General features: G+C 35.1%; 1 protein-coding gene across 1 annotated transcript; it reads right to left on the bottom strand.

The window, feature by feature from the left end:
- Window positions 1–1608: 1608 nt before the first annotated feature.
- Window positions 1609–19047, bottom strand: LOC124364218 (GPI transamidase component PIG-T-like). Its single transcript, XM_046819534.1, is given in 11 exon segments — window positions 1609–2136; window positions 2296–2457; window positions 3273–3519; window positions 4766–4918; window positions 5727–5928; window positions 6729–6911; window positions 11347–11388; window positions 11390–11434; window positions 12245–12482; window positions 14827–15004; window positions 18701–19047. Coding segments are annotated over 11 exon segments (1776 nt in total). The 5' UTR covers window positions 18885–19047; the 3' UTR covers window positions 1609–1994.
- Between the last annotated feature and the right edge of the window lie 715 nt (window positions 19048–19762).

Genomic DNA, 19762 nt, shown 5'->3' with positions numbered 1-19762 from the left:
CAATAACATTTTGAGCCTCAGATGTTGATGGGCCAACGACATCTTCAATGTTGCGTTTGAGATTCCTTGATAAATTTGGCAGTTTTTGTCTTCCCTGAATATGCGGAGTTGTTAGTTCAACACATATTTCTGTGTTGGGATTATAGTCTGGGTCATCGTCGGTGTTATCAACCTCACTAAGAGTATCATGTTCAAAAACCTCATCCGCTTGCTCTCCAACAAAAACGTATCATCATGATCACTTTCTTGTTCATCACAATCACTTCGTTCAAGTTCAGATAGTATTTCTCTTATTTCAAAACTAGTGTTCAGTGGATCAGCCATGGTTACTTGACCATCCACGGTAAAAATTATCACAAAGACTAACACTACATTCGCACAAAACAACTTTTCATATATTTATTTACTCAGGAAAAAAAAGTAACATAAACGGTAACGCGTAGTCTACCAGACGACTATGGGCTCACTGAAATGAACTGAGTGAATGAAACAAAATGGAACCCTATCCAGCATTGACCTTAGCTGGCAGGGGGAAGGTATTGGTGGTAGGGGGTCGGTCACGTCATGTACCTGCCACCTGGACCTGTTTTTGTAGCTTGCTCATGTACCTGCCACCTGGACCCGTTTTTGTAGCTTGCTCATGTACCTGCCACCTGGACCCGTTTTTTGTAGCTTGCGTCGTCTGAGAGACTACGCGTTACCATTCTAGGGTTAAGATAACACAGTTTACATATCTCAGAAAGAGTGATCCTTGTATACCAATTGATATTAGTGACATTGTAACAGAATCTGACACGATTGACTCTGTTGAGTTTGAAGTAGAAGTATTGTATCATATTTTCTTTTTTTTATCAATTTTGAAGTAAAAACTAACTTATACACTGAAGAAGAACTGTAATTGTGTAATTGGCATGAGAGTAAAATTGTATAATGGTTTTCCATTGTGTTGCTTAGCAACTGAAAATGGGCAAAAAGTTCTCTGTAAACATACAAATTATTTCTAATCCTGATAATACTATATATTTTTGTGTCCACAACTAAATTTCCAACAATTAAGCTACTTTAAACTTTTTAAGAGGGAGGGAGGGAGAGCCAAAATATTGTTAACCTTAACTACAACAAAAAGTGGTTGATCGGCTCATTTAGTGTTTGAAGTTACAACCAGTTCAACCTCAAAGTCTGGTAAGGAGCTAACCAAATAATGGCACACAGCTGTAAAAGATCGTGTTTACAACATAAATTAAGAGTAAAAATATAGTCAATTAAAAATCTGTTTTTTGCTCAAAATGCTATATTTGCATTCTATGTTTATGCATATGTTATTCATAAAATGCATTTTGTAATTGTCATTCAGTACTTTTGGACACAAATTAAGTTAAAAAAAAGTCTCTTTTGGGACTTATGTATTAATAAGATCTTAAAAAAAATTTGTTCCTATAAGATAATGTGTCCAGTTTTTACTTAATTTCTTGGTGATTTGAGCTTAAATTAAATTTTATATCTGGTACCCTTATTTTCTGGATCAAAATATTTATAAAAAGATACTCACTCCACTGTTGAAACCAACTTTGTTACTTATCTAGGACTTGGAATAAATGAAATTCAAAATACAAATATTAAAAATAATTATTTGGTGAAGGTGCACACTACAAAACAACTTAATAAAAAAGAACAATGTTTTATAGGTTATAAATAATTCACAATCCTGAGTTTTGTTTCAGACATCAATATTACATTCTTAACTTATTTTAAATTCATACATACTTGCTCACATTCACTTTGTTCATTTAAATGGGCAGGTAAGTAAACCTTAACGTAGTAAAGTCACAGGTAACATTGTATCTTATATTAATACTTTAAGCATAAAACGACTTACAACTGTTTTGGTCATGGACCGCTTGCGTACATTTAAAAAATGTACGTCTATTTTACAAGTTGCTACATAGAAAATAAATATTGCTTGTAGAAAATTCATTTCACTAGTAGATATTTAATTAAAATACAATTATATTGAAGTGTCTTAGAGTAAAAATGGATGCTGCGGCTACTAATCCAAGGGTAACGAAGAACTTAGCCGATCTGTTGGCGAAAAGTGCGAATACTCCTCTTGGTTCCCCAGCTTTCGTCAACTGCAACCTGTAAACACATACTCAAGTAATTCATTCCTGGATAATTTACTTATTGAGTTACTAATCCAAAGGTAATAACAGAGAACTTGGCCGATCTGTTGGCGAATGTTTGAGAATTGTGGTGATGAGTTATTTTAGTAACGTTACAAACACAATTAACACTCACTTCTTGGTGGTAATATTGTGAAGAGGCCCGAAAGCCAGAGCCACTACTGTGCAGGCCAGGCAGATCACGTTGTACGGCATGCTGAAGTCTGGGGTCGGCAGTGTGATGATGAGTGATTCTGTGCGCAGACGAACCATGTATCCGTCCCGGGAAGCGTTTATACTGCAAAAATTGTTCACTTTCACTACAACTACTTTTTTCAATAGATAAATGTTGTATAAATAATTTAAAAATAACTTATTTACTTAATCCGAGACATTTGTTGCCAACCCTTTTTCCAAGTGTTTCTCAGTTTACAGACTACTTTTCAGAATAACTTAGATCATTAAATACAATGTAAAATAAGACTTAAACTAACACAAATATAAACTGAAAATTACAACAAACTAAATCAACAAATAATGGTTTCAACTAATCTTCTGATCGTTAATTTAATTTTTTACTAACTAAAATCTAATTATGACTAAAACATTCTAATTTAAAAACATTCATGGTGGAGTTGTTGGTAGAGTTGTTTAAAGTGACCAAGGAGATCGTTAAATATTTATGACTGAAAAGGGAGAAGCTCTATCTTCCCAACTCCAACACAACTTTTGAAAAGTGGAGCAAATGCGTGACATGGCGGGTCCCGAATTGTGAGACGTTCTCTTGGTATGAAAGCTTCCTTCCTGTTCATACAATGTGGCTCCTTATGTGATAGAACGTTGTGGGTCATAATGCAGGAGTGCATCCTGCATACGGTTTCCATAGACATAACATCAGCATCTTCATGAAAAGGAGACACGTGGTCGAATCGTTTCAATTTAAAAACAAAACGAATAGCAGAGTTTTGCAGTTCCTGGATTCGTTCTGTCTCTCTTCAATATCGTAATACCGTAGGCAGGATAACAATAATAAGAAACAGAAAATACAAAAGTCTGCATTATCTGCGAATTTGCAGACTCGGGCAACAGTAAGCAAGTGTTTTAATGACGTACCATGAAGATATGAGTGAGCCGTCCTGAGGGAGTCCAGTGAGGTTGCGAGCGACTGGAAGCCAGGCGGTGATCACAGCCGAGCCGATGTAGAAGCCGTGGTTAGCGTCCGGTGGGTACTCCTGCCACTTGAGGAACACATAGTCAAACTGCACCGATATGTCCGTGACAGATCGCGCCGGCAGCTCCACCATTATCTCCAGGTAATACGGCCGCTGCCGTTCTCTGCCTGGCACGTACCGCTTCACCACTAGCACCGTAACACCACGAATCTCGTTAGTCTCGTTAGTTTTTGTCTTTACAGCTTAACAACATATTCTCAAACATCACATTTCAATAATTTTACGTAACAGACAGATTGAAACATGTTTGTACAACTAAAATATTTGTCTAAACATGATATGCGTTTTATTTCGGAACGACGTTTTAAACAGTAAAGGATGGCTTTACCAAATATATCCGTGCATAAATGGTTCACTTGAAATAACATAGAGAGCGTTTTAAAAATAATCATAAAACTGCTTATAAAATATGCAACTAACAATTATTGCATATACAGTGTAAATAATTTTTTATATCCCAAAGAAATAATGTGCTCTTATTTGATTTCCATTGTACTCGTAGCCGTTTTCATGTTTGGAGTCAATGCTGCCATTGATACTAATCCAATTTTGCAGTTTATTCACAATTAGTTATAAGTGGAGGCAAATAAACAATGTCTGTCATGATCGAGATTACAAAGTGATAATATATAGGAAATTGTTTATGCTTTCTTTCAGTGTTTAGAAACTTACAGCCAACCGATTGTGTAAACAATATCCTTACATCACAGTACCTTGTACGAGGGTGCCACAAATATGCAAGAATGCGTAAATAAAATTTATGACCATTGGGAGGCAAACTGGAATGTGTGTCTCGTTGACAATAAATCAACAACTATTGTCACTCTCTATGCATCGTTTCGTGTGATTTATTTATTTATTACGGTCTTGATTATTTCAAGTTATAAAAAAAGAAAATAAATTTATTAACAATTTAAAAAACTCAGTGTGCACTAACAATATTTGTGCCAAAGTTTCTTCAGCGCTTTAAAGGTTAATTTATAAAAATACATGTTTCTACTGCATATCGAACAGCCAAAGCTTTAAGGGCCAAAACTATAGTGTGACATATTTTTACATTAAAAATTTGATAAAATAGAAAAATACAAACAGGTAGAGACGTGTTTTATAAAAATGTATAAGTGAATCAAACATTCAAAAGAGCTTGAAATGAAATGGAGATAAAGATAAGGGAGAAAAAGAATCTCAACAAAATAAGATCTGATGACTGATCTTACAAACAAAATAAAGATTCTGAAAATCCTAGTTTATCCTTGATCTGCTAGTTTAGGCGTCTGAAAGTTTAAATTAAGGATGAATGATGAAGGTCTATTTATGACTAACAAAAAATCACTTAATCTCAAACTATTGCAGAGCAATCATTAAAACACTTACATGGCGTAATGGTCCTGCCTTGGCTAACGATCTTGAGTGTGTGGAAATAGACAGGCACGAACCACGGGATGTTCTCCAGGAAGATGATTGTGATCGGCTGCCAGTGTCGATTGTGAACCTTGGTCACAATACCACCAAACTCCTGCCCATAGCCTACACATATCCGAAATGCACTTGCCTACACATGATAACTTCACTTGATTTTGAAAAAATAATAAGTTATTATGTTAAATTATTAGAAACCATGGTATTTTGGTATTATCCGGAGGCCACTATATTCCTATTTTTTTCATGTCGGACGATCTAGCATGTGATCTGACGCCAAGAAAGTACCAACCGGAAATGCCCCTGGCCATCAGTGCGGGCTTTAGTGGTGCCACCCCACATTTTCGTGAAAAAAAGAAAAACATTCCTCGAGATAGTACCCAAATTCAAACTCCGATTACATGAGCGCTCGTAAAGGTTAACTTTAACTTTGGTACTACTTACTAGTAACACATCTATGATAAACCCACTTATATCGCATGATAAGTAATAGAAAGGGTCAGAATGGCCTCCCGATAATACCAAAGTACATTTGTACTTGAAACCATATCAAATTAATGTCATTAATATATGTTGATTTACTGTTATTCTTTCATTTTCCAAAGAAGCATAAATATTACGAGTTTTAAAAGTCTGTGAAAAAAAATGAATGAATGGTAATATTCTAAATTCTAATGAATCTGCTTTTATTAGAAAACTAATTTAAGGTTAAAAGTAAACCATTATTACTGTATCTTTAATTTAATACATGTAAAGTAGGTTCAAGAAAAACAACACTAGTTTATAATTCTAATAATAGACGTGGTAAAACATAATGTTCTTCATTTTTACTTTAAAGGAATCGGAACAAAAAAAATACCCTTAATTAAAAAAAAAACTTAAACTCTCAGACAAAGAAGAGCCGAAATCCACTCACCAACAATGTATCTGTTGGCGAAAATAGCAGGTGCAATATTCTGTGTGAAAATCCTGGGTTTGTCGTGGACCAGAGCGATGTTGAACATGCTGTCGGGATCGAGGTTTTGAACATTGTAGACCGCCAGCTCAGTCTGGTGACCGCCTCTGTGACTGACAACTGTCCGGTCTGGGAGAGGACTCAAACGGAACGTCTGTCCTGTCTGAAACATTACGTGTTTGTTACTGAAAAACAGTTTAGTCACGTATTGGAGTTGGCGATACAATTATTGACAGTTACAACACAGTTTTACTACAAATCCAACATTGATTGACAGTTATTGTTACGCTGGGAGTTCTAAAACTAATATGAGTTTGATATCTTTTAATGAAATTTTTGTCAAATGAACGTGTGGACAATTCACTTCCTAAATGATGGGTAAAACAAGAAACAGCTTTCCTTTACTGGGCAAAAATTGTCGTTATGTCCAAAATTAATTTGACAGGATACAGGTTAGTTACGTGTCTCACACGATTACAAGGTTAGTTTCTTGTCTCACACAATTACAAACTTTAAGTGACAGTATTGTGTACTTACTCTCTGAGAAATTATATTGTTGTATTGTATGTTTGCTGAGTATTTCAACTATAAACATATGGTATTAAAAACCTTACTGTTGAAGAATTGAATTAGCCTACCTATAATTCATATATATATATACGGTGTAATAATAATTTAAGTACCAGATTGTATTTGTGGTTTACAGGGATGTAAAGGGCAATGTTTCATAATTTGTTTCCTTTTTCTGATGTGAAAACTATTTTGTGCAATTATCTGCATCAAAAAGGACTGTTAAGTAAGAGAAATATGCAGATTTTATACAAAGTTCAGGTATACAATCCATAACCTATTTAACGATACAACGGTTCTGGACAGCGTGCCTGAAAAATGGCCCAAATGAAGTTTCCAGGTTAATTAGTAATCACTAATAAATCACGATGATAGATTACATTGTTGGCAAACCTGGTTGGAAGTGATGTCGATATAGATGGTGCTGGTCGAGGCCAGAGGACAGTGGCCAGCCAATCCAAGGCCAAATAGTTTGCGGATGGACCAGTCGGGGGAGGAGCCACCCAGGATCACGAGATCGTACACCAGAGACACTGTTTGCCGCAATTCCAGTCCTGTCTCCGTACACTCTTTGTTCTGAAACATTAACATCCAATTTCTACAGTGTAATCACAAACTGATTTTATTGCTGAACTGATATTGTTAAACAACAAAGCTTAACTGTGAATGCTGAGTTTGCTCCAATTTACCTTTTTTCTTTCTTTCTTTTTCTTTTTTTTTGTGTTCTCTCAGGACAAGAAGCTTATAAATTGCACTTAGTCCTGTAAGAACCTTTGCCCTGCTTGCAGAATGACAGGATATTCAGGATGGGTAAGGTTAGGGGGTAGGGGCCGCCTCCTATCGAGGTCCATGAGGAAGAATTAGGGCACTAATCTCAAAGTCATGTCCTGGGAGAAGGGGAGGCCAGCTTTGAACCAGCCTCTCCAGTCAAAGCAGACAAGGGGTGGCATACCCTTATGTTGAGGTTAGCAAGAACGTGTGATAGTTAGGGAAAGAATCCCACCAAACTCCAACAGTCATCTCCCGAAGTAGACTAGACTTATCGAATTGCCCTTGTACCCCAGAATCTCGACATTGCGGTTAGTGATGTGCCGCTCCTGGACATCATAGGGTTGCCCAGATTTTAGTGACACATCCGTTTTTGCTGTGCCTAGTGGTAGGTTCATCTGGAAGGTATAAACCAGCCAGAAGTGGTCCCTGTTGGGTATCCAGTTTCCTTCCTCTTAGTGCAGCATCTGACACTGTCACAGACTTGACTCTTAGAATTTGTAAGTCATGTTCATCTAAAGGGATTCATAAATGTCAGCAATGAAGAAGTTCAAAATGAACTCTTAGCTTCGCTTTGACAAAGTTTTGCAAAGAGTTCGTTTTGAGCTTCTCCGTCACTGATATTTTTTAGATTCCAGGAATAAAGTCTGTGACAGTGTCAGATTTCAGACGCTGCGCTGCACTAATAGTAAAGTGAACTGAAGCAAATTCTACATTCACATTGAATCAACTATTCCCACCATAGCTATGTTATGTGTAGAAAGCTTAACTGCTCTCATCATGTGCGTTTATTTATTTTATGATTTTATTCATAAGCAAGTGCTGCAAGAGACTGTTCTAAATCTTGTGTAAACGTTGAAAACTTCAAACTATTAAGCACATAATAAAGAATAACTACCATCTTCAAAAATCGTTTCTTCGTACACAAATTCTCGTTTGACAAGTCACAAAGTACGTTGATATTAAATTTTGTAGTCGAATTTTGAGTAGCTACAAGCAGAATACACAGACTTTTCAGTTATGCAGTTAACATGCAACTACCACTGAGCTGAATGAAAGTAACCACTTAATATAAAACATTATTCACAAACATGAAGGCCTACAACTAAATATTGAAAATTTATATTTAGTTGTTCAGTAAAAATATTTTGTTCTTATTTTATTAATTGTAAATGTATGTTTTTATATTGAAGGTGAGTTGGATTTCTCTAATTAATGTGTGTTAATTTGATGGTTATGAGTAATTTTAGTTTGTTTATTATTATTTGTTTGTATTTTCATATTGTTATTATAGAACTTGGGTTTGCTGCTTATTATTAAAAAAATTAAATTAAGAAGCTGATGATGGCTCCCACCCAAGTGCAAGATTATTTTCTTTTTGGGTTGGTATATTTTTTTCTCTGTAATCTGTATATTGTTGTATACTGTATTTACATGTATTTAAAAAAAGAGAAAAAATAAACGCATTTATTATTATTATTATATTATTACTGATAATTTAGTGGTATAATGTGGAGCTGTATTTATTTTTCCACTTCACCGTTTTTGAACTGCTAAATTCGTATCTCTGTTACCACACTAAATGAAATTACTAGTCTCTTGTGTTTATCCCTATTGGAATTATCTTTACAATTGATCATTTATGCAATTAAGTGATGCTGCTTGTAAATATTCTATAAAAAGTCCTGGTACTTTTTTATGACATCTTGTATATATATTTAACCCTTCCCGCGCTATGGCAATTTGGGACGCACCATACCCAAATGCTACATTTAACTCAAAATCTTTTTTCCCATAAAGTCAACGCTAATGTTGTTTTTGAGCTTGTTACCATATAAAAAGACTTTTGGGGACGAAAAATGTATAATTTTTTAATACGTTTATTTAACCCTTTTAGTGCCAACGTCCTTATATACGGACGTTTGAAAAACTACCGAGAAATGCCAACGTCTGTATATACGGACGTTTGAATAACTACCGAAGAATGCCGACGTCCGTATATACGGACGTTCGGAATAAAAGTCATACCGCAATCATTTGTTAACTAGTTATAAATTTGTTGGTATACAAACAATCAGAATGAACCAATCTACATAAAAAAAATAATAGTAATATCGTAAGGTTAGTCAGGTGTTTAGCAATGATAGAAATGGCCGTGGTTGTTGCATCAGACAAAGTTGTGTCAGCTGATAGTTCAAGTCTAACCTCTGTGTTTGGTTGTTTGTGTTGCTGCTTCCACAGTGTTTGTTTGTTGATAAAAAGTTTACTAACAATGTTTTACTAACATAAAAAGTAAACTTCAATAAAATGAAACCACATTTGTGTGCAAACGCTGTAAAAAAGGATTGCATCCCTTATGTTTGCCTCACCATATTTGTGTTACCGCCTAACTATAATACCTATGTACAAAAATGTGTAAATTTTTTTTAAATATTTTACAAAGTGTACATTATTTTTTAAGTAGAAAGTAGTTTCAGACAGTTTTTAATGGTTTCATAGTGGAAAATATTATAAGCTTTATAAAGAAGCTAAATAACACAAAAAATTGAAAATGTAACTTTCTAAAAAAATTAACATGATTTTTTTTGGTTTTTGAAATATATTAATCAAAACTTTTTATATGTGTATTCAGTTTTAATTCCTCTTTCAAGTGATAGTATGTGTTATAGTGAAATAATTTTTTTTAAAGTACTATTTTTCATGTGAAACTGGAAAAATATAAAAACTATAAGTAAAATGTCTAATTTAAAAAATTTTTTTAAGTTAATTACATTTATAAATATAATTTGCTTTGTAGTTTTTTATAAGGGAATTTATTTTACTGCAAAACAATGAAAAAATTAGGAAAATATCTCAATATTTGTAATTTTTACACTTTTTTAGTAAAACACTGCAAAACGGCTGAAATAGGCCTGGCATCCTTCAGTAGTATTAAGTGAAAAATCACTGGCATTTCTCAGACCAACTTTTGATTTTTTGTCTGGCACTGAAAGGGTTAACTTATAAAACAATATAAATACACAAAATTTAACAAAATGTTGAATGAAATTTTACCATCGTGTATAATATTATATTATAGTATATTATAGTTAAAATAAAACATTAATGGATATAAAAAGATCTAAAATTAGCCATCACGGTTTTCAAGGTAACATCAACGTGTGGTACGTCTTGAAACACGTATCCAGGTGCAGGTTCGGCTGGGCGGTGCATGTCTAGCACACGTAAATGGTCTCCTTGCGTAAACCGTTGCGTGTACACACAACACATCTTCCCAATATGTCAAAAACCAATTTGACATCGTGCGCACAACGGTTCCACTCGCAGTCCACAAACGAACTAAGCCGGCGAGTTAGTTCGTCAGTAATGCTAGTGTCTGGCAAAACAGACAGTGGCATGGGTAGTGCACCGCCATTTTGCAGCTTGGAGAACAACCGGGAGGCGGGGACAACTATTACTGTGTTTTTCTATTGAGGGATTTATGCTCCAGCAGCTGCTATACTCCACCGGCAAAACAGGAAATACTTACTCCCAATAATACACTGAATGTTTAAAAGCGAATATATTTGTCAACAGCGTTTTTAGCAAAGTAAAAATTGGCGGTTATATTTGTCAACAGCGCGCAAAGGGTTAAATCCTGAAAATCGTTAATTGTTATTACTATTTTACTGATGTTCTTGGAACTAAATTCTTGGCGGAACGTTAACCTAACTGGCACCACTTTACTACCATTAGACTTCGGCTATTTTGGGACTAAAAACTGTTGAGCTCAGATGTCTAAAGTTAATGTTGAGCCAAGACTAATGACTTCGTTGTTTATCACTAAGTCTTCATTTAATGGGATGTCAGTTATAGTGTTCTGTTAGTGATTGAGTTTCGTAGGCAATATTCTAAAGAACATGGGAACCACTAGGCCCATCCCTAGGTAACATTTGAGTCTAATTTTTATTCTGTTTTGGTAGCAAGGTGGTAAAGTTCTGTTTTAAATTTACAACCTAGAATAGATGCGTGTAAGTCCTTGCCACAATAAACTTGCCTACAAACTTTGCAATATCATGTATTTATTATTACGACCTAGGACATTTCCACCCCATGTGTTACATCCGTTCGGTATATCTTTATACAGCAAAAAATAAGGCTGTAAAAGTGTTTAAAGTTCAACATTGTCCTTATAGGGCTACAACCAATATGGTAGTCAGTACAGATGGTTCATAAAGCAACAAGTAAATTAAAGTAAACTTACCATGCAAATATGTCTGAAGTGGACGCCTAGTGAATGATAGTTTTGTGTTGTGAATGTATCCTGCATTCAGCAATGTGGCCAGGCCTCTCTGAAACATATACAGATTTTGGATTTAGTACAATACAGAGATACACACATTTCAGTTTCCAACATATAATGTTCATTATGACAATAAATATTTAACCCTTTGAGTGCCTAGTTTTAACGGTGTTGCTATATAGGCTACTGCTGGGTTTATTTGCCACTTACAGAGCTGCTTAATAGTCAGCGCAAATGTAGCGTGTTTCTCGTACACCATGATCAACTTCAGCCCTATTTTCATTTACTAAACTGCCGCCAGAATCTCCTAATTTGTTGTAACGTCAAGGTGATTAAATTGAGTTTGCATTGTAATCGCTAATCACAACAATGCATCCGTACAAATCTAAAATTGATGAAACGTCTTTATCATGATTACAACTAATTCCGGCCGTACCAACTGAACTTCAATCAAAACAGAAAATAAAAGCTACAACAAAGAGGAAAGTGAACTTAACTTAAACTCAATGTACACACTGAATCAACCCTTCCCTTTATAGTTATGTGTAAAATACTCTGCTAGATATGGCAATAAACGCATTAGTTCTCAGTAATAGCCTAAAACAAATATATCTTGCTCACTCATATGCGACTAAATAACAAACACCACTCACTCGTTTGACTATATTCTGTCGCACTCATCCGCAGGTTACAAGCTTTTGTTTTCAGCTTGATGTTCTCAAGGCTAATAGCTCTCTGTCAGAATGCTGTGAGAGAAGACTGCATTGCATTAACAGTTTCTTCAGCCAGTAATATGTATGTGTGAGAAATAGAGAATGATTTTACATCTCTAAGGATGTCAATCAAATTATTGACTTACTTTAGCATCGCACGGCAGCAGTTTCTTCCAAGGAGTCAGGTTCTCCGTGCAGACAATCTCCCTGGGCAGAGTGCCGTAACGGAGCAGTGTGGAGTTAAGAGGCTGCTCCGGATCTTCTATTCCCATAGGCCTGAAACTCATCTCCGGGCTCATGCTGTTTGATGAATCGATGAAATTGAGGGAAGCACACAAAAGACCAGATAGTGCTCCATTTAACTCTTTCCAGTTCTTGTCAATACTGAAAATATAAAACAAGAGCATTTACTATCATTAATTAATAACTACACTCCTGGACAAAATTATCGCAGCAGCACTTATTAAATTCATTTTCTAAGTTATTAATAAATCTCTAACCATGCTGTAAAAAATATATTTAAGAGAAAAAGACAAGGAAAACTCAACAAAATCTGTGTGTGGTTAGTTATGTCAAGATTTAATGAATAAAAAATTATAATTAAATATGAATTAATTTATCCATTTAACTACTTACGTAATTTAACACATTATAATTATTCCACTTTAGTTGAAAGTTAATTTCCCCTTATTTAGTAACGGGTATTACCCCCTCTTGCCTAAATCACTGCCAGGAGCCTCCTAGGCATACCTTCAATGAGGTGCTGGATATCTTCAATAGGTATTCCCTGCCACTCCTCTTTTACAGCACGTTCCAGCTCTGCAAGGTTTGCTGGAGGTGGATTTCTAGCACATGTTCGTTTTTTTTAAAGTGTCCCACACATGCTCTATTGGATTTAAATCAGGGCTTCTTGGTGGCCACTCCAGGGTAGTGATACCAACCTCTCTTAAGTAGTCTGTCACTGCTGCGGCACTGTGTGGTCTGGCGTTATCGTGCATTAGCACAAACTGAGGGCCAACGAAAGGTGCAAAAGGTACAACATGTTCTTGTAGTATAGTCTCTACATACCTAGGAGCATTTAGAGCTGGTCTAGCTATTGTTACTAACTCTGTACACGCCTCATAATTAATTCCTCCCCAAAACATAACAGAACCACCCCCAAAAGGTACCTGAGGTGAGAAACAGGCCTGAGCGAAACGTTCTCCACGCCTTCTCCATACACGCTCTCGTCCATCCGGAGGCCTCAGACTGACTCTTGTTTCATCAGTGAAGAGGACTGCCTTCCAATCCTCCACAATCCAATTGACATGATTTTGAGCAAACTGTAATCTCATTACTTGATGCCTTCTGGTGAGAAGTGGGCCTCTGGCAGGTCTTCTGCTGCTCAATGTGCCTTCATGGAGACGTCGGCGTATAGTTCTACTTGTAACTTGGAGATTTCGAGTTGTTCTTAACATTGCTTGCAGCTCTGTACTTGTTGGAGTACGATTTCTTAATGCGTTTAGCCTTACAAAACGGTCGTCAGCTTCGCTTGTAGCCCGAGGACGGCCCTGACCTCGCCTCCTATTGTCGCTCCTGGTTTCTTGAAACCGCTGTACCACTCAGTTGTGTTGTGTATGCCAAACAAAGCAGCAACTTCTCTATACGAACGCCCCTGCTGTACAAAAAACCTTATTCTAGCCGCTTCTCTTGGTGTCAAGAATCGAGGCATACTGCTGTTGCACTTCCACCACAAAGTAAACTCAGGCGCAGACTGAGAGGAGAAATGTCATTACCCTGATAAACATTTTCAGTGAGTCACATTATGGAAAAGAGCAAGGTTGTACATGTCCACATAACACACTATTGGAATTCTGTAATCATTAAGATAAGATAATTACATTAGATAAGGATAGCAACTGGCCACAATATCTCCTTTATCAAGCTAAGAATCCTGAGTAACAATATGAGACAAATAAGGTATTTTTATAAGTAATAAAAGAGAATTATTTAGTGCTGCGTTAATTTTGTCAAGGAGTTAAATTGTAATAGCATTTTTTTTTATTTTCTACTTCGTTAAGTGGTGTAACAAAATCAGTAACACTGAGTCAAATTTATGTACAGAAATTTTGGAAAACATAACATGTGATAGTGAAGGAAGCAGGATTTTTCCGGACATTTGCTATTGTTAAGTGAAACACAAAATCAGTAACACTACATTTCGAGATCTGCAATCTGATCTCTTCTTCATGTGATAGTATTGTGAGTTGCTATATTGTACTACACTGTTGTCACCAATATTAGGGCACCGTCTTGATATTTCCCCAAACTTTACTTCGATTGTATTAAAAACTTATAATAACTCTAAGTACTAATTCATGTGGGGGATTCTTGTATTATCACTGAATTTTCAAATTGCACAGAACTTGATCTTGAAACATCAATTCAATATTTTACTCATCTATTAACAGTTCTTTGTATTTTGTACAGGGTAACTTGACAAACAACAATATTCAGCGCACTATAGACTTTTAAACAATACAAGAAAGACAACTGCTTATTTAATATTTTTCTAAAAACCTAATGATTAATTTAGGAATGGCTCATTGACTAAAGATTTATATTTCCTAGCGACTACTTTAGAAACATTCAATTAACCAAAGCATTCTCTTATCTGGCCCAAATTTAGAATTATCTGAAGTGCCTGAATAAGTGGCCCTATATTAAACTTAAAACGTATACCACTTACTTCTGAGTACCAGGTTTGAACCAGACCCACAGCTCAGCACCTGGTGGAGCATCTAAGACAGGGTAACCCCAGCCCTCATGCCTCCATAAACCCTCCGTCAGGCTGATGTGGAGTTCACGGACGTTGAACCTATCAATCAACTCTCCCAGTGGAGGGGGAAAGAGGTGGCAGTGGTCAACTGAAACCATACAAGTTACACTTCAGACATATTGCTTAACTTTTTCATTTTAGTACAAAAAACACTCAACCCTATACGTCTGACAAACGTCGAATTATAGATTCTTCAATTCTCATTACAAATATTGAAAATACAAATTTTAAGTAAAAATATGGTGACCAATTTTTTTTACAAATAATTTAAATGCTGATTTAGCAAGCCCTTAAGAATTTAGTAAATAAGTATAAAGCAACCAAGATATTTTTATTGCTTGAAAGTAAGTTATATAATTGGCAATAGAAAATTAACCAATTGCAAGGGGTTAGCAAACGAGCAATTTTTTGTAACTATCAGTTAAAGACTGTTTAAAGGAGATTGATAATTACCGACAATGAGAATGAGTTATTTCCAGTGTTTCATTTTTAAATAGATGTTCAATTATATTACTAAAACTAAAGATTTTTGAGAATTGATTGTTAAACTTTTCAATTGTTTAAGAAATGCATTAAGCTATACCAAATTTAAAAAAAAAAACTATTAACAAAATTACAGACCTATTACTATAGTTTCAATATTTTCCAAATTTGGTCACTACCTTTTTTTACTCAATTTTATGTTCAACTTTTTTTCCCAATATTCTAAGTAATATTACACTTTTTTTGTCATAGAATTATTTATATTATTGTTATAGAGTTGATTGTAGTTGTTTTTTTATCAGTAATTTCTGTTGTTGTTTATTACTGTTGTTGTTATATTAACATAACAACAACTGTTTATCCGTTTCTGTCACATGTGTTTAAATAAATAAACAACATAATATGACCAAAAAACCAAATACCTTTCAATTCGACTTTAATTTACATCAATTAAATTTGTATAAATGGCAATAGCCAAATTTAATTTCAATACCTAAACATTTAATCACAAAAAGTACTTGTTCCGCTGGGACTCGAACCCGGATCTCCCACTTGCCGGGTGAGTGCGCTACCACAACATCACGGGTATTTGATGTTCCGATCATATGATAGTTTGGTTATATTAACACATATGTAACAAAAACGGCCAAATACAAAATAATTGAATCGTGAAAAATAAGGGCTCTGCGGTGCAGTGCACTCACTCGGCAAGTGAAAGATAAAGTTTCCGAGTGCCTTTTGTGATTCAATGATTATTAAAATTAAATTCGGCTATTGTCATTTATATAATTTAACCCTCCGACTGGCAACGTCGTAAATTACGACTCATTTTTCCCGCTGTGAACTGGCAGAGTTGTAATATACGACTCATTAAACATCGTCTACTATTTACGTCATAGTTCCAATAATTACCGCTCGAATCACATAAAAGTTATATCACTTTAATCACAAGATCCCAAGCCTTCTAATAATGTATTCACTTTTATATATATATATGAATATTTTTTCTTTTACTGGCTGCTAAAAGCTCCGAACTACTTTGGCGTGATGCGACTCGGCAACTGTTAGTGGCCAGATTCCAATTTCAATAGTAGTTTTATTTGTAAATAAAAGTCGGTAAATCTTAAGCTCAGCGACTACCGCTCCAATCGCCGTGATTTTTTGCATACTAACACAAGTTAACGTAATTTCACCGAAAGAAATAATCCCGATTATCGCCGTAGCCGTTTACTCCCCCCCCCAAAAAAAAATGTCGGAAAAATAAAATTAAAAAAACCTGACTGACATCGCATTTATTCTTTTTTTTGGTATTATTAGTTCGTAGGGCAGTAGTCCAGGTACTACTTCTGGTATAAACTCGTCTTATCTTATCAGTGATAAACGCGCGCCGGTTACCTTGTGCTTGTAATGAAACCTGCGTTAGTTCTGTCTGAGTTTTGTGTGTGTAAGCAGTCATGGTGTGATCTGGGCTTGGACTTTGCAAGCTCGAGTTAATTTTTTTTCTAAAAGAGCAAGCAGCGCAAAGCGCTGCGCAGCGGGCAAGCATCGCGTGATCTGAGTTTTGAATACGCAAGCTAGGGTCTTTTTAGCGTGTGACAAGAACCATCGCACGCCATGTCAATAACTTCACTAATTATTCCTTGTCCATGTGGGTTTGTTTGTTTACGTCTGGCGGTCAATCGAAGCCGTCCTATAGGTCACGTGACCCGCCCGGCCAATCGGAAACTTTCCTGTTTGTCACGTGACTACTGTAAACTCATCAAAACGACCATGGTCGGCCATTGTTTTTAGTTTGATAGTCGACAATCTCGTTATTTATGTGTTTTGTATTGCCAACATTTTACTGCCGAAAAACTGGTTTTTATATGTTAGCGATAATCGGGACTATTGTTTTCGGTGAAATTACGTTAACCTGTGTTAGTATGCAAAAAATTACGGCGATTGGAGCGGTAGTCGCTGAGCTTAAGATTTAGCTACCTAAAAGTCTTTATAACTATGTATTTTATTTTTTTGCATAAGTAAGTGAACATTTTGCATATTTTAGATTTTTAAATAAAATTATTTTTGAGTTTTTTTTAATGGCATAACAAAAAAGTGTTTTTTTTGTAAAACAAATTTTTTGAGTTCTGACCATCAAACATCCACCATTATTCAGATCAATTTTATTCAAATTCAAAGTCACCATTCAAAGTCAAATTATAATTATGTTTATATTGTACAACACATTCTGCAGAGTAATTTAATGTATAACACTTTTGTGTTTTCTCTACAATAATTAATTGTACAGGATAAAAAATTAAAAACTCTGCACGAGGCTTCAAAACAGGGTGCCAGTCAAGGCTCAAATGCACGCCAGCCGGAGGGTTATTTAATGTCAATTATTACTTTTTCAGATATAAAAACAGTTGAACTATATACTGTAATTTAAAATACCTATAACGTAATTTGGTTCAAAATTTTGGTTTCGATAGTTCACGTAAACATGGATATCGATTATTCGATTGTGGTGGTGACCACTTATTATACTATTATATTATACTGCGGCCTGCAGCCACAGTGGGAGGAGGGGGCACCACCTTGCAATTGGTCGTATTGATAAGATGGAACTTTCAAATCAAATATCTGAACCATTTCTGAAACAGATGACTGTAGGATTTTGAAAGCCGACTTTTTAAAGCTAAAAATTAATAAGTCTCTGTCTATCTATCCTTCATTGGTATTTATTTACAATACCGTGACCATGAAAAATGGACTTTTTTTCATGGGTTGGGCATTTATAGCCAAGTATTATTATCACAGGTGCATATAAACTGGGGGGAAAGTATATCATTGTATTATATTGATGCCTTTCGGCCATTATTGGATTAAGGATGGAAAATAACCGACAAAATTTTGTCGAACAACACTTGGAGGGTTAAGGATCAGGGGCATCACGTGATCTTGGATTCGACTTTTGCAAGCTCGAGTTAATTTTTTTTCTAAAAGAGCAAGCAGTGCGCAGCGGGCAGGCATCGTTGACAGGATTAACGTCATCATTTCAGTAAAATTGCCAGAGGTAAGTACTGTCAAAAACAGAGTTTTTCAGAGGATTTCAAAAAATCGTAACTCCTTTGATTTTTGTTGCCGACGAATTTTTTCTTCACTATTGTTTTCAGGAAAAATTGTAGTTTTCAGGAAAAAAAAATTAACATACCTTTCCATGGTCACGATTTTGTAAATTGATACCCCTTCATTTTGTCTATAAAACAAATACATTTTAGTAATGGAAGATTAGCCTACGTCCTTAAGCTTGACTACTTACAAATATGGTGAGGATGAAATTTATTCCATAATGTTGTAAACTGAAAATAAGAATAAACATGACCACTGGCAAGTGGTTTAATCATAAGTTCTTCATGAAATTCATCTTTATCTTGATAACACCAAACACTCAAACATAACCCGGTAATCAAAAATAAAAATATAACAGAGTTTCCAAAAATCATTTTAACGCTATCTTTTGTCAAATACTAGTTCTGTCTCTAAACCTGAAATACTTAAAGGGTAGTATTTAATTTCTGAGGTTAAATCAAAATCCTTCATTTCCCAACATAACCTGTACAACTACAAAAGTATTATTTCCATTGACAAATCGCCGACGCCCAAAAACATGTACAAGACTTTTGAACAATACATTATACGGCTACAGCTAACACAAAAAAGCAGTAAAACGGATAAACAAAATATATCAGTGTAGCCTTTCTTTCTTCTTGTTCGCTGAATTTCAGCAGGTTCTGCTTACTTTGAGCATGGAACCTCGATAAACATTCTTGTATTGTATGACCATTTTTTTTTTTTTTTTTTTTTTTTTATTACCTTATTTATAGATTTAAGAAAACTTACAATTTCCAGTATTATTTCCATATCAAAGCTCGTTAAAAGATTTTTCAATATATAAGGTGGATCTATTTTCTTTGCTTTCAGTTTAGTGAGCAATTCATGTCTGAAGTCGTTATATTGCACACAATCAAAGATTAAATGTTGAAGACTTTCTATGTCAGTGTAGCCATATGAAACAAGTAACTAGAAAAAAACATTACAGCAAATGCTTCACTGTCAATTCAATCATATTTCCTAATCATTAATTTTGAAATGAACTAATTAGTTTGAACCATAAACGTGTTTAAATAATATTTTGTAATGAATGGCTTTTTTGTAGTTTAGGAAAGGTAATTGAATCGATTTCCATCCGATAAAAATGTACTTGGACAAGTTAATTGGCTTAGGCTGTTTCTTTTCTAATAAAAGATGCACTGGTGTTGAAATAAAGGATCACGCTATAACAAAGCTAATTCCAGACCGATAAAGCTTTACTCTCAAGCAA

The sequence above is a fragment of the Homalodisca vitripennis genome, chromosome 6 (assembly GCF_021130785.1).
Source record: "Homalodisca vitripennis isolate AUS2020 chromosome 6, UT_GWSS_2.1, whole genome shotgun sequence".
NCBI classification, from domain to species: Eukaryota; Metazoa; Arthropoda; class Insecta; order Hemiptera; family Cicadellidae; genus Homalodisca; species Homalodisca vitripennis.
Note: the sequence above shows the minus strand (reverse complement) of the source record. Positions and strands in the feature narration are given on the sequence as shown.